This window comes from Trachypithecus francoisi, unplaced genomic scaffold (assembly GCF_009764315.1).
Source record: "Trachypithecus francoisi isolate TF-2019V2 unplaced genomic scaffold, Tfra_2.0 Lachesis_group0, whole genome shotgun sequence".
Taxonomy (NCBI): domain Eukaryota; kingdom Metazoa; phylum Chordata; class Mammalia; order Primates; family Cercopithecidae; genus Trachypithecus; species Trachypithecus francoisi.
Window position 1 is genome coordinate 67,393,972 of NW_022681453.1, and position 16,329 is coordinate 67,410,300.

General features: G+C 44.4%; 1 protein-coding gene across 9 annotated transcripts in view; it reads right to left on the reverse strand.

The window, feature by feature from the left end:
- Positions 1-3,201: 3,201 nt before the first annotated feature.
- The window catches only part of FBXO40 (F-box protein 40), a 34,321-nt gene continuing 21,193 nt past the window's right edge, over positions 3,202-16,329 (reverse strand). For 5 of the 9 annotated variants that reach the window (XM_033211074.1, XM_033211073.1, XM_033211075.1 and 2 more), the window contains 3 exons: positions 10,942-10,974; positions 8,181-10,091; positions 4,178-4,579 (listed from right to left, as the gene is read on the reverse strand). In XM_033211074.1, the coding sequence (XP_033066965.1) occupies positions 4,364-4,579; positions 8,181-10,091; positions 10,942-10,944 (2,130 nt within the window). In that variant the 5' untranslated portion in view covers positions 10,945-10,974 and the 3' untranslated portion in view covers positions 4,178-4,363. The other 4 variants (XM_033211079.1, XM_033211080.1, XM_033211077.1 and 1 more) reach the window with 3 other exon arrangements.

Sequence of the window (16,329 nt, forward strand, 5' to 3'; positions counted from 1 at the left end):
ACTGCCAATTCTCCTGCATGCTAGATGTCAAAGGCTAGACCTTTTCCTTAGGTTGAACTTTTTTTTTTTGAGAAGGAGTCTTACTCTGTCACCCAGGCTGGGGTGCCGCAGCGTGATCTCAGCTTACTGCAGCCTCCACTTCCCAGGTTCAAGAGATTCTCCTGCCTCAGCCTCCCGAGTAGCTGTGACTGCAGGTGTGTGCCACCACGCCCGGCTAATTTTTGAATTTTTAATAGAGATGGAATTTCCCCATGTTGGCCAGGCTGGTCTCGAACTCCTGACCTCAGGTGATTGCCCCCACTTAGCCTCGAAAGTGCTGGGATTACAGGCATAAGCCACTGCACCTGGCTTCCTTAGGCTGCATTTTAAACCCAGTCCAAAACAGATCAGCCTGAGCAATAGCTGGGCATGGTGGTGTGGGCCTATAGTCCTAGTATTCAGTAGTCTGAGGTGGGAGAATCACGTGAGCCTGGGAAGTCAAAGTCAAAGCTTCAGTGAGCTGTGATCGCACCACTGCACTCCAGCTTGGGTGACAGAGTGAGACCCTGTCTCAAAAAAAAAAAAAAAAAGAAAGGAAAAAGAAAGAAAAGATGGAGAAGGCATTGGAATCAAGGAGGAGCTAGAATGAGTTGCTAAGACCCATAGTTAGTTGCTCCAGGGCTTCATAGAGTTGGTGAGCTGCCCAGCAGGGTGTCCAAGGGAGAGAATTCAGTCGTGGGTTCATAGTTTCTGTTTCTGGTTGGGCCAGTAAAGCCCCTTTCTCATTCCTCTTTTCCACTTATCACTAGAGACAGAAACTAAAAACCATGGCTTCAGGCTGCTAAAAACCTAAAACAAAACAAAGCAGAACTACAACACAATAAGGCAGGTTGGACAAGCTTGGCTTGTGCTCTGGTCTTTCTTCATGATACACACTTGGTTTCAGCGACAACTTCTATGCTGTGAAACACACATCTGTCTCTAGACTTAACTCATAGGATTCACCCAATTAGCCTTTCAGAGTGCAAAGCAGCTTTTATTTCCTCTTCTAGAGACATTGAGATTTCTAGTATACAGAGGTCAGTCACCACAGATATACTCAGTCTCATTCTTCACTTCAGTTTGATTTGATATCACACATAAATCAGACTTTTATAGTGATTTTCCTGACACATCTTCAAGTTCCACCTTGCTTTTCACTTTTTCCTTTGTTGTGAGACAGAAACTTCTTTTCCAGACCCTTATGCTACTAAGGCAGCAAGGTCCTCTCTGGCCCAGTTCTACAGACCTCAGCCTCCATGTTCAGCTGATCTCTACTCTGGACTTGCCTTTCTTGGTGATGATACTCACCAAGGGCTCTGCCCATAGATATGTCCCCTCCTTGTGTACACAGTCCCTCTTTGCTCCCCTCAGCTGTTTCTAAATCTGAAGCCACCTCTAGCTGTCTTGCCTCTGTCAGATAACACTTGCGTTCTTGCCATTCACTCCAGCTTCCTCTCACAAATCATTTCTGTCTAATCCATAGTCGCTCTGAAAGGCTTTGGTGCCACTGCCCTCTCACTATGAAGTGTGCTTGTCTTATTGAAGCTCGTGCTTCAACACAGCTCTGAAGGCAGCAACTGGAGGGGAAGAGTGCGATTTGAAGTGTACAACCCACAAAGCAGTTGTGGGCAGTGCTGCCCACTCTCCTGAGGCTGCCCCCACCCGCCCAGTTTGGGAAGGGAAAGCCCACTGCCCTCTTCCTTTCTCTAAGTAGCAGCTTTCTCCTCCATCCATCCATAGCCCCTGAATTTCATCTCCATAGGTCTGTAGTTTCCCTTTCTATTTCTATTAAAATCACAAACCCAGAGTGGACTTTAGGAGCTTTTTTCCTCCATGTAGGAAGGACTAGATCCAAAATATGTGGAACTACCACCTGGACAACTCTCTTCCTTTCTTCCCACTGCAGTGTTAGCTTCTTTCCAGTTACTCATCTTCACAGAATAAAACCTTAGGTCACACCCTAGTCATATTTTTATAAAATGGTGCCTTATATACAAATATGAAATATAAACCAAAGGATGGAATCAGGAATAGAGTGACATTACCAAATAGTACCAAGTGGCACATGACAATGAAAAGATGAGCATATTTCTGGTCTGGGACTTGCTCTACTGCCTTCTCCACTCTTTTCAGAGGTTTCACCTACTTCATCTACACCAGCTCTGAACCATGTTTAGACAGAACCCAGGCAATAACAAGCACCCAGACTGACTAGACTCTTTCTTTTGTTGGCTAATTTTTTATCATCTGCTTCTGTACAATCCCTGTCCTTTTCTTTTCCTATTTCCCACTTGCTTGAGGACTGCTAGGACTGCTGGGAAATGACACCAATTACAGTGAGAGGAATATAAACACAAGGCTAATAACTCAACACTCCTGGCTTCCGGTATAACCAAAGAGAGCTGAAAGGATACATTCCTGCATGTGGCTGAAGGACATGAAGCCATACCAAACAAATCATTTCCATCTGGTTCCCAACTTAAAATCACCACGTGCCTAAAACCTATTTCATAAATAAAGAGCTGTATTAAATCATAACTATTGTGGATGACTATGTGAGATAAGATTTTGCTGCACCAAAAAATAAGCATATCCTAACTTATTGTCACTAGTATGACATCCTTTAGGGATTTTCAACTGGGAGCCATTTTGCTCCCCGACCTTTAGCAATGTCTGGTGACATTTTTGGTTGTTGCCACTGTGGGGGTGCTACTGGCATTTAATGGATAGGCCAAGGATGCTACCAAGTATCTTGTAGCACACAGAACAGTCCCTTGCAACAAATAATTATCCAGTTCAGACCAGGCACAGTGGCTTACACCTATAATCCCAGCACTTTGGGAGGCCAAGGCGGGTGGGTCACCTGAGGTGGGGAGTTCAAGATCAGCCTGACCAACATGGAGAAACCCCGTTTCTACTAAAAATACAAAATCAGCCAGGCGTGTAATCCCAGCTACTCAGGAGGCTGAGGCAGGAGAATCGCTTGAACCCAGGAGGCGGAAGTTGCGGTGAGCCGAGATCGTTGTCATTGCGCTCTAGCCTGGGCAACAAGAGTGAAACGCCATCCCCTCCCCACCAAAAAAAAAATTATCCATTTAAAAATGTCAATATTCCAAGTCTCTTAAGAAGCCCTGCTTTAGGGAGTGTTAGTTTCTACTGTGTCTTTTTTTCTTTTACTTTTGTTCTTATGAATATTTACTGTTTGTTACCAAAAACAGCAGTATCATCCATTTTTGTCAGACTGAATGCATGACCAGCAATATGGATGGGGAGGAGCAATTTCAGGGAGCATTAGGTTCACATGTCTTCCTCTCTAAGACCCCAATGGGGTACCCAAGTGGTGTCTAGGAGCTGGTGACTGGCGCCATAGGAACTGCAGTGGGCCTTGTCTGGACTTTGCCAAAGGTGTGGTCTCCCTGGGCTACCCTGTGCATTCTGGCATGACGCTGAGGTTGGCATTAGTGTATTGAGGTCATTTCAATAGCACAGGGTGGCCCAGGGCCATGCCTATGTTCTGCCTAACTCAGAACATAATTTTCTGAAGAAAAAACATCTTGACCCTTAAGTCATTATTAAAATGTTACAAAGTAGGCTTGTGGCTTTTTGTCCTAATATTCTCCATAAATATGGTGTTTCCTTTGGACTCCCCATTTCTCAAGGCTTTCCTACTGTATGTTGCCAAGATTCTAACAACAGACTCTGTGACCGCATGTTTTGGCCTGTGGTGTCTTCAAGGCTGCCATGCTCAGTCAGGGGCTCTCCTATGTCAGGCTGTGTTAGAACTACCCTGGCCTAGAGGCAGTAGAATGGCCGAAACGAGCCCTGGACTTGACCATCAAAACAGACCCAGCTCCAGAGCCTCCAGCTTTGTTCCCTTCACCCTGCATTCCCTGGGGAGTAACTCTTTGCACCTTAGTCCCATTCTGCGTTTCCTGTCCCATAAATTTGAAAGTGCTTTGTAAACTGAAAAGTCCATGTAAAAGCACAGGCTTGTACTGATTATGGAATTTCATGCTCTCTCATCGCTTAAGAAATTGGGTCCATCTTCCAAATGGCCTCAAATTACTTATTTTCTTCTCAGACCAATCTATTTTAGAAAGAAAGAAAAAAGAAAAGAAAAGAAAAAAGGAAATAAGTCATTAATATGTCACTATGGTACAAGACATGGCTTAGGAAATTCTTAGGCCTTGTGTTGAGGTTTTGAAGGACATTGCATGTTCCAATACACCCTGATAAGCAAATAGGCAGTTTACAGAAGGGAGTCTACAAAACCACACTCTGTCCTACTTCAGGAACTCTGAGAAGAAATCCAAGAAGGGTGCATCGGGTGGCATCTGAATTTTTAGGAGACGTATCTTCCTCGTGGTCTGGCTCTAAAGGTGGAGACTAAGCTCTCTCGGGCCTGCTCACGGGGCTGACACATGCTGGTCAAAAGAATCGGGTCAGTTTTGTGCTCTACGATGTTGAAAGGACAGGACTTCAGGTGCTCGGACATGGAGGTGACTTCATTAAACTCCCAGCTCTTGATTTTGGAGAAGAGGCTGCTGAACTGCCAGATCTGTTGAGAAAGATAGAAGTTCAAAGGTGAATATATAGGGGTGTTACCCTCTGGCTGGCTTTATTTGGGCACTATAAGAAAATATCCTTCTATTCTTCATATTCTTAGACTCCAGAGTGTTTAGTGGCTCCTGAAGACATTTGGTAGCCCCTTCTCCAGCATCCAACTCCTAGTTCCCCCTGCCAACCAATAATCTTCCCAACCAGCCCTGTAGTTGTGAGAATCACTAACACCAATCAGCATATTGACACACAGTCTCCCTTGCTCCTCCACCAGCAAGTGATTAATTTTAGAGTAGATGCACAGTTCAAATCAGGACAATTAGTACCAGTGCAATTCTTATTCCAGAACTTTTGTTGGAGATACCAAAAAGCAGATTCTCTTTTTCTTTCTGTACTTGAACTGCGAAGCTGAAGTCCTAGGAGCTGCCAGCAATCACCAGGGACCACCAAGTGAGAACTATCTTACAATGTAGCCATTATTGAGGAAGTAGAGGTAAAAAACAGAAAGAAGAGATGTCATTTGGGGACATTTTTTGAGCTGTTAGATCAAGCCTTACCTGAAGCCATTATCTTTAGACTTTTTAGTTACATAAGCCAATAAACTCCCTTTTTTGTTTATGCCACTTTAGGTTGATTTTCTATTGCTCGAAATTAAAGTATTCTAACTATAAGAGTCTCACTAGAATGGGAACCCCGTAGGAAAATTCTATGAGTTCTGAAATATCCTCTGGTCTTTCCACCTGGGATGTAATGGCAAAGTCACCGTTTTCAAGTCTGGTTATGTGAGTAGGCATAGCCCAGTACTCTTTCAACCTGACTACTGCACCTACAGTTTCTTGTCCTTGTTGCTATGTAGGAAAAGTGGTTTCTTTGAGATCTTAGAACTATTTCCCTTTTTACTTTAAAAATCCATTCTAATGTGAGTATCCTTTAGCCCCAACTAAATTTTCTTTATTTCTTACTGCAAGGAAATTAGCTCGTCCCAAATAATATCTGAGAGTGGTCAGCCATCATTGAACTGGGGACAAACTTGAGCCAAAAAATAATGGGATTTCTAGTATCTAAATTAAATTATTTACATCTGATGTTAGGCGTTTTTAGACAATACTATTTCTGAAGGCAGTGTGTTAGTCTTCATGCATGTTTCTTCCTAATACGTGCTAGATTGGCAGTCAGTGTTTATTTAACACTTGAATTCAGGCACGTATATGAGAGTCTTGTAATTACTTTTTGAGGAAGACTGCTCAGGAATAAATAATGGAAAACATACAAAATGTTTTAGACATAATCAGTAAAAATAGATGCAAACAACTCTAACTCCCCAATGCCAATTTGCAAATACCACATATTAGGAAGAAATTCAACAGTGAGATTATGGAATTATTGACCTAAATGGGCATCATAAATTCATGGTTCATATTACCAACATGTTTACCATGAGAAAGGATGCTATAGGCACTGGGATATGATGAATTAGGAGCCTCGCTTCAGTATGGTACAAGCTAGTAGAAGTTATAATACACTTAAACAAACATGACCTATTGGGGAAAAGGAACAAGGTATTTCTGAAGGGAAGCATTCTTTGATCTATACAGCAGAGTGTTTTTTGAACAATTAAATTAGCATTTGAACCAGGGGAAATCAGTGGGCCAAATTCATTTAGAATTTCAAAATGCCTTTATCAAAGGCAAAAACTGTTTTAAAAAATGAGTTGACATGGGACTGAGGAGATTTGTTGGCCTCCTGTATCAATCAGAGTCTAGAGCAGGGAACAGGCAGCACTCAGACTGGGTAATTTGAAGAGAATTTTTTTTTTAAAGGAATGATTTACAGACACAAGAGCAGGGTATAGGAAAGCCACGAGATACAGTGCAGTACCCAGAGTGAGTAGCTACCTAGAGAGTTATGCCCTGGGCCTGAAAAAGAAGAAGGAAGGTCGCTGGATCCCGGAGTGAGTAATTTTGTGTAGAGAGCCACCTGATAAAGCCACCTTCAGTGGAGGGACAGCACCTGCTCAAAGTGTCACAAAGGGGAGGAACCATGCAGGGGGGAAACCAGGAGAATAGATACTTCAACCTCATTCTTCCCTCCCTCCCATCTCCTGCTGACATGCTCCATTTAGGTTATCCCCACTGGAAGCTGGAGGGCAAGGGAGCCAGCTGAGGCAATCTGTCCAGGTCAGCCTCCTGGGAGACAGACAGGGTGGAGAAGGATGGAGAATGGGTCTTGTGAGCAAACAGAAGATATTCAGCACACATACACAGATGAACAGGCACTACCCTCTGGATTGCTATTTATGTGTTTATAGGTCTGTCTTTTCTACTAAACTGACCGCCTTGAGTCAGTCTTATTCTCAGCAACTGTTCCTGTGCCTAGTACCCTGCTTGGCACATAAAAAGCTGTTTAAGGCCAGGCGCAGTGGCTCACACCTATAATCCCAGCACTTTAGGAGGCTGAGGGGAAAAATACAAAATTAGCCGGGTGTGGTGGTGCATGCCTGTAATCCCAACTACTCGGGAGACTGAGGCAGGAGAATTGCTTGAACCCAGGTGGCGGAGGTTGCAGTGAGCCGAGATTGTGCCATTGCACTCCAGCCTGGGCAACAAGAGCGAAACGCCATCTCAGGAAAAAAAAAAAAAAAAAAAAAAGTCCGGGTGCAGTGGCTCATGCCTGTAATCCCAGCACTTTGGGAAGCTGAGGCGGGTGGATCACTTGAGGTTGGGAGTTTGAGACCAGCCTGACCAACATGGAGAAACCCCGTCTTTACTAAAAATATAAAATTAGCAGGGTGTGGTAGGTAGTGCATGCCTGTAATCCCAGCTAGAAGAATCGCTTGAACGTGGGATGTGGAGGTTGCGGTGAGCCAAGATCACGCCATTGCACTCCAGCCTGGGCAACAAGAGCGAAACTCTGTCTCAAAAAAAAAAAAAAAAAGGCCCTTTAAAAATATTTGTTGGGCCAGGCATGGTGGCTCACGCCTATAATCCCAACACTTTGGGAGGCCAAGGTGGGCAGATCACAAGGTCAGGAGTTCTAGACCATCCTGGCTAACACAGTGAAACCACATCTCTACTAAAAATACAAAAAATTAGCCGGGCGTGGTGGTGGGTGCTTATAGTCCCAGCTACTCAGGAGGCTAAGGCAGGAGAATGGCATGAACCTGGGAGGCAGAGATTGCAGTGAGCCGAGATTGTGCCACTGCACTCCAGCCTGGGTGACAGAGCAAGACTCCATCTCCAAAAAAAAAAAAAAATTGTTAAGGCCAGGTGCAGTGGCTCACACCTGTAATTTCAGCACTTTTGGAGGCCGAAATGGGAGGATTACTTGAGACCAGGAGTTCAAAACCAGCCTACACAACACAGTGAGATCCCATCTCAATTTAAAAATTAGTCAGATGTGGTGACCTGTAGTCCCAGCTACTTGGAAGACTAAGGCAAGAGGATCACTTGAGCCCAGAAGTTCGAAGCTATGGTAAGCTATGATTGCACCACTGCACTTTTGCCTGGGCAAGAGAGAGAGAACCTGTTTGTAAAAAATGAGACAAAAAATTGCTGAATGAGTCAGTCAATCAACCAATCAATAAATGAGTGTTGACTTACCTCTCTGTGGACTCTCCAGGAGGTGCCTCCATGGGAATACCTCTTCTTCTTCCATTGCAAAAGGACCATCCCTCTCTCTTGTAACAAAGTGGCACAGATATTCCTCATCAGCACAGACACCTGGGAGAGCTGGGCCAGGCTGACACTGTCCAGGAACCCAGCAATGTACTGCAAAATCTCCAGGGGCAGGCTGGTTAAAGAATTCTGGCTTTTTCCTCCATGACCCAAAAGATGGTTGTTCTTCCTTCCCTCGCTCAGCTCTGGAGCAACCTCCGGCTTAATGGCAAAGGTCTTGAGCTCCTGGCTGTAGATTACTTTTGCCTTTTGCCCCGGGGGACGGAAATGGTTTTGAACAAATGTACATCCCAAGTAGGCGAGGGGGCATCGATGCTGGAACCAGCCGTTGAGACATGACTGAATGTCTGTGTGGACATTCTTGAAGTGTAGGGGGAATTCATCCCTCCTGAAGAATTTGTTGCAAGTGAAAGTGAAGGCAGAACTGCTTTTGTTGTGTCTCCTGGTCACACACTCACTGTGCAGCTCCACGTGGAGTCCCCCTGGGGTGGCAGCGGTTAGGTCAGCCAGCACTGTCCCAGAGGAAAACTGTTCTGGCTCAAAGTTGTATGTTTGTGTGGCAAAATCCATGAACAGTCCATCAATGCTTCTGGATTCAGAGATGACATGGCCTTTGAGTTCTCTTTCCAAAGCACACTGGAGGGTGGTCTTGATGAGATCTGATTTGGGCAGGTCCTCCACAGTGATCCCCAGATCTGAAGTATCCACTGCCTTGTGTTCACTTGGCTTACAACTCAACATGGCATCTCCAAGTCGAGCTCGCTTTCCACAGTAGCTCACAGGAACTTTGAAGGTGTAAACAGTCTTAACTTCCTGAGCCTCAAGCTTGCCATAAACAAAGTCTCTCTCCTTGGGTGTACAAGCAGGCATCTGACCAAAGTGGATCAGCATCCGCCCATTGTGCACTAGATACATGTTATAGTCCTTTGCATCCACAGCTGTTTTCAGTCTTTCCAGAACACCATCCTGCCAAGGGGCAAGCCCTGTGGTTTCCATAGCTGTATGAACGTCCTGCTGCTTCTGATTTTCCTGTGGTTCTTGCTTTTTGGGAGCGCCCTCTCCTTCTACCATGTTATTGCCACTGGAAATCTGTTTCTTTTCTGGGCCATTCTTGTTCTTGCTCTCACAGCTCGCTGATGAATTTGTTAAAGCAGAGGCTGCGTGCTCTTTGCTGAAAATATTTTCCCACTGGCCAAACTTAGCCAGGTCCATCCCTTCTTTGGTTTTGGCTAGCACCTCCCGTTCTTCTTGACTTAGCTCTGCCATCTCCCCATTAGTTGCTGACAAACCATGTGGTACCAAACTGATATCCACTCCACCCACTGCTCCTCCCATTTCCTCCACACTGGTTTCACCATTCATAGTTGGTTCCTCCTCAGTAGCCTCTCTAGTTTCTGGGAAAAGTTCCACCATTTTCAAGGATCTGAAGAGGACCTTCTGGTCCTGCAGGGCCAGGGCTGTGTCCAAACACTCCTCACTGGGGGTCTCTTTCATGATGTTCTCATGAAGGGTGGTTTCAGAGTCCACATTTGGCCAGCGGTTCCACTCCATGGAGCAGCAGACCACGCTGGCAGGGCACACCTGCAGGTGCTTGGCCAGTTTGTGGCGGGACATGGACAGAGGGCAGCCATATTCGGAGTTGAGGCATGGAACCTGCTCTAAAGGGCAGAGGAGCTGGTGCTCTGCCTCTTTGCACATGTGGAAGGTGGCACCACAGAGCAGGTGGCAGCTTATTACCAGGCAGGAGATGTTGGGTTCTGCAGGAATGTGGCAGTGGCGGTTGAAGCATCCCTCACAATGCCTGTGGTGCCCTGGCGGAGGCCTGCGGGCTTTCCCCTGGACACACCAAGGACAGGGGAAAGAAAACAAATGAATACTGAGGAGATGCTCTGTGCATGTCTGTGACTGTGTTTTAATTGACATATCTCCTGTTTATGCCTGCTTTTTGTAGAAACCTTGAAATATATGGAAAATCACAATCCCACAATCCAGAAATAACAACTATAAGTACTTTTTAGAGTTTTGCAACAGTTTATTGTATATATGTGGTAGATGTGTTTAGAATAGGAAAAGAAGAAATGAATATAATGGACTACACTGTTAACAATTGTTATTTTTGAGTTGTGGATTACAGGTTATTTATATCATACAGATAATACTACGGATACAACTTTTCATCCTGCTTTTTACCTTGCTATTAGAACACGAAACTAGATTGTTTTATTATTCTCTACAAACTTTCTTCATAATGGCAGTGTAACATACCGGAATATGGGTGTGCTATCATTTAATCAACTACCACCAGAGGGCGGGCTGGGAGGACAGCAGCCAGCTCTGGTTTTGCTCGCATTTATGTCCCTAGCATCTAGCATGGGACCTGGACCTTTGTGGGTATTCAGTGCTTGCTGAATGAAGGAATTGCTAGCCATTTAGATTATTGCTGGCTTTTTGACTATTTTATTTAAATTTTCACTAAAACTCTTTGCTCGAAAATCCTTCTCAACTGTTTTCCCCTTACTCTGCATCAGTTTCTTCCAAGTTCTGTCCAGGATCTCTGGTTTGGAAAAAAGTTGATAAACATCATCAACCCATAAGAGCAAGTCTGCTAGCTGCTTAGGCTACAGGATAAATGAAGGAACACCTGGACCTCTCAATGGTGAAGCTTCAATAAGCTCCTGGTGCTTACCATGGTGCCCCAATTTCTTCTTGCTTCTTAGCTCTAGGGGAAAATATGAATATAAATGATTAGTAAGAAAAGCAGTTAGGTTACCTATACTAACAGGGGCTAAAGAGACTTCACACACTGTCTCATTTAATTCCTTCAACCATCCTGGAGGTGTCTTTATCCCCATTTTTGAGTCAAGGAAACAGAAGCTTGAAGGTAAGTAACTTGTCCAAGGTCACACAGCTGCTAAATGATGGAATCAGCTTTGTAGTCCAGGCCATGCTGGCCCATGCTTTTTTCTCCGACCCCCACTGCCCTCTGATAGGGCGTATTACCAACCATGGGATGTGTAACTTCTGCTTCCTATAACTTTCTCCATGACATCAGGAGTTCAAGACCAGCCCGATCAACATGGTGAAACCCGGTCTCTACTAAAACTACAAAAAAAAAAATTAACCAGGCACAGTGGCATGTGCCTGTAATCCCAGCTACTAGGGAGGATGAGGCAGGAAAATTGCTTGAACCCGGGAGGCAGAGGTTGCAGTGAATCGAGATCGTGCCATTGCACTCCAGCCTGGGCAACAGAGCGAAACTCCATCTCAAAAAAAAAAGGAAGAAAGAAAGAAAATAAGTTGCTAATATAAGATGCTTTATCCCTAAGTACGTCAGCTTGTACTTCCTAAGAATAAAGACTTATAGTAACATTATCTCACCTAAGAAAACTAAAAATACTTTTCTAACATCATGTAAAATACCTATAGTCACATTTCTCCAGTTGTCTCCAAAATGTCTATTATAGTTATTTTTAAATGTTTAATATTTTTATTAAACATTTTTATTGATATATATTAGTTGTACATGTTTTGGGGGTACATGCAATATTTTGATGCCTGTATACAATGTGGAAAGATTGAATCAGGGTAATTGGGATATCCATCACCTCAAACACTTTTCTTTATGTTGGGAACATTATAATTCTTCTCTTTCAGCTTTTTTTTTTATTTTTTGAAAGAGCCTTGCTCTGTTACCTAGTGTGGAGTGCAGTGGCACGTCGTAGCTCACTGAAACCTCCACCTCCTGGGTTCAAGTGATTCTTCTGCCTCAGCTTCCCAAGTAGCTGGGATTACAATCATGTGCTACCACGCCTAGCTAATTTTTGTGTTTTTAGTAGAGACGGGGTTTCACCATGTTGGCCAGTCTAGTCATGAACTCCTGACCTCAAGTGATCCGCCTGCCTCGACCTCCAAAACTGCTGGGATTACAGGCATGAACCACCGTGCCTAGCCTCTTTTAGTTATTTTGAGATATACAATAAATTATTGTTAATTATAATTTTTCTACTGTACTATCAAATACTAGAACTTATTTCTTCTGACTATATATTTTTAAAAATTTTGTTGTTTTTTGAGACAGAGTCTCACACTGTTGCCCCGGCTGGAGTGCAGTGGTGTAATCTCGGCTCACTGCAACCTCCACCTCCCAGGTTCAAGCAATTCTCCTGCCTCAGCCTCCTGAGTAGCTGGGATTACAGGCGCCCACCACCATGCCTAGCTAATTTTTTGTATTTTTACTAGAGACGAGGTTTCACCATATTGGTCAGGATGATCTCGATCTCTTGACCTCGTGATCCACCCACCTCAGCCTCCCAAAGTGCTGGGATTACAGGTGTGAGCCACTGTGCCCGGCCCAAATATTTTTAATTGATACCTAATATTTGTGCATGGTTATGGTGTACATGTGATATTTTCTTACATGCATAGAATCTGTAATCATCCAGTCAGGATATTTAGGTCGTCGTCTCAAGTATTTATCATTTCTATGTGTTGGGAACATTTCCAGGACTCTCTTCTAGCTATTTTGAAATATACAATACACTGTTGCTAGCTATAGTCACCTACTCTGCTACCAAACACTAAAACTTGTTTTCTCTGTCTGTTCATATCCATTCACCAACTTCTCTTCTTCCCTCTCCCACTATCCCCTACACCCTTCCCAGGCTCTGGTAACTATCATTCACTCTCTACCTCCATGAGATCAACTTTTTTAGTTCCCACATATGAACGAGAACATGCAATATGTATCTTTCTATGTCTGGCTTTAAGATTTCTGCTCATTTTTGAACAAGGATCCTTTTAATGTCAATTTATTCTATTTGATTGTCAAGTCTTTTTAGCCTCTTTAATCTAGAACAGTCCCCCACATTTTCTTTTTCAGGAGAAACAGCCTTAAATCTCAAGGAAATTATAGTCTGGTTCATTATTTTATTAGTTCTTCCACTCATTCATTTATTCAACAAACATTTGTTGATTACCTACTACTAGTTGCCAGTAAGTGAGCATAAGAGTCACCTGGACGGCTTGTTACAGTCTTAAACACTATTGTTCATTAGAGTCAGCTGTGATGCTTGCCAACCCTATAGATCTGCACTGTTCAATATGATAGTCACCAGCCACATGTGGCTATTTAACTTAATCAAAATGCAATAAAATGAATAATTCTGTTTCTCAGTCACGTTAGCCACATTTCAAGTGCTCTATTGCCATGTGTGGCTAGTAGCTCATCTTTAGGACAATACAGAATAGAACATTCCCATCTTCACAAAAAGTTCCACTGCTACAGATGCTGGCTGTACCACTGGACCTGAGGGAAGGATGTACTCCTGGAATTTACATGCTTAACACACTCCCCGTCTGATTCTTATGCACATTAATAAATGAGAACCCTTGTTCTGGACCCACTGGGGCTACTGAGTGTGAAAGATGAATCACAGTAGAGTGCTCTATACTCCTAATAGCCCTGGTCAGGGGCCGGGGGAAGCAAGCAGAAGCATCAAATGGGGTCAGGGCCAGCAGAAGATAAACAAAGGTGTTAAAGCCAGAGAAGGAGAGGAACATAGCGGGGTGGCTGAGAGGGTTGGACTGTGCTGTGGTCTGAATGTTTATGTCCCCCCCAAATCCATATGTGGAAATCTAATTCCCAATGTGAGGGTGTCTGGTGGTGGGGCCTTCGAGAAGTGATTATGTTAGAGGAAGTTCTGCTTACCAGGCCTCTGGTTTAACAAGACATGACCAGAGTGACTCCATCTTAAAGTGAATAGTGAGGCACTCATAAGACACTGGTAAGGTTAATACTTAGGGTCTAAAAATAGCCACATCTCAAGGTGTGATGTTTAAAATTACAGAATATTTATGACCAGACAAAACTTCTCCCACCAAGCCTGCAAAGAGTCCAGATGTCCTGAGAAGGCAGCCCTCTTTACTTAAAGATAATGTTAATGAGCAAGCTGAGGTTAAAAGATTGATGGTCTTTGGTCTTTGGTCTTGTTAACACTGACAGCCACTACCTTTAGTGAGCACATCTGCGCGTTTCCATTTTAATTTAGCTCCTTATAGTTTCCTTACAGTTTCTTTCTTTCTTTTTTTCTTTTTCTTTTTTTTTTGCAACAGAGTCTCACTCTGTTGCTCTGTTGACCAGGCTGGAGTGCAGTGTCACTATCTCGACTAACTGCAACCTCCGCCTCCCGGGTTCAAATGATTCTCCCACCTGAACTTCCCCAGTAGCTGGGATTAAAGGCTCACACCACCATGCCTGGCTAATTTAATAATTTTAGAAGAGATGGGGTTTTGCCATGTTGGCCCGGCTGGTTTCAAACTCCTGACCTCAAGTAATCTGCTCGCCTCGGGTTTCTTATAAGTAGAGACACTAACAAAAGAGGGAGCATTTCTCCTTCAGCTGCGGATGCCCTAGTCTGCAACTGAGTAGTTTCCAACAAATGTGCTACCTTTTTTTTTTGTTTTTGAGATGCTCTCTCTGTTGCCCAGGCTGGAGGGCAGTGGCACGGTCTCGGCTCACTGCAACCTCCGCCTCCCAGATGCAAGTGATTTTCCTGCCTTAGCCTCTCGAGTAGCTGGGACTACAGGCATGTGCCACTACACCCAGCAAACTTTTTGTGGGAGTTTCATCGTGTTAGCCAGGATAGTCTCGATCTCCTGACCTTGAGATTCATCCGCCTCGGCTTCCCAAAGTGCTGGGATTACAGGCATAAGCCACTGAGCCTGGCAAATGTGCTTCTTTCATGTGCCTCAAATCCTTTCCTGTGAGAATCCAAGAACCCACTCTTGGTGTCTGGATCATGACCCTCTTTTCCCACAACATCTTTCTGGTGTCCTTGTGTGGGGATTGAAAATAGGAAGAGGCTCCCACTCAGAAGGAAAACAGTCTGTGCAGCGTCAATTGGCCGACTTTGGGTAAGTGGGGCTCATTTTAGAGTTATTAAACCATTCCAGGGGACAAGGATGCTTGTCCACTGCTACTTGGATTTGAGGCCCAGGGCCCAAGGAGTTAGAAGCCCCAGGGTTTATTTGGGAAAATGGATTTGGCCCTATGAGATGTTTGCCACTATCTTCTTGGGAGTAATCCGCCTTGTGCTCTCTGTTGCTGGCCTGAGTGTCCTGCTTCTTGTCTCCTGTTGGCTTTCTGCCTTTGTTTCACAGAAGCCCTGAGGCTGCCACAGAAAGGATGGCCCAAACAGTTTAGCATATTCTTTTTTCTTTTTTCGTTTTTCTTTTTTTTTTTTTTTTGAGACAGAGTCTCACTCTGTCTATCAGGCTGGAGTGGAGTGGTGCGATCTCCATCTTCGGCTCACTGCAACCTCCGCCTCTCGGGTTCAAGCAATTCTCCTGCCTCAGCCTCCTGAGTAGCTAGGAATACAGGCACTCACCACCAAGCCTGTTTAACTTTTTATTGAGACGGAGTCTCGCTCTGTCACCGGGCTGGAATGCAGTGGCACAATCTCGGCTCATTGCAACCTCTGCCTTCCGGGTTCAAGCGATTCTCCTGCCTCAGCCTCCCGAGTAGCTGGGACTACAGGCACGTGCCCCCACACCCAGCTAATTTTTGTGTTTTTAATAGACACAGGGTTTCACCATGTTGGCCGGGATGGTCTGGATCTCTTGACCTTGTGATCCACCCACCTCGGCCTCCCAAAGTGCTGGGATTACAGGCATGAGCCACCACGCCCGGTCTAATTTTTGTATTTTTAGTAGAGACAAGGTTTTACCATGTTGGCCAGGCTGGTCTTGAACTCCTGACCTCAAGTGATCCACCCACCTCGGCCTCTCAAAGTGTTGGGAATTACAGGCATGAGCTACCACACCCAGCCACCAAATAGTTTAGCTTTTACTTTCCTTGCCTCTCCTCTGACTTAATTCACCACTTGTCTCAGGGACACTGGAAACGAGAAGTCGCTCAGGATCTAATCTTTTTGTACCTTAATTATTGGAAGAGATGGGCAAAAACTTCTCCATTACTGCAGTTACAAGTTAAAGTGTGATATTTAACAGCCATATGTGACAAGATTAGAAATGCCCTTCAAGCAAAAGCCTCTTTTATGTCTGTCCGTGCAAACAA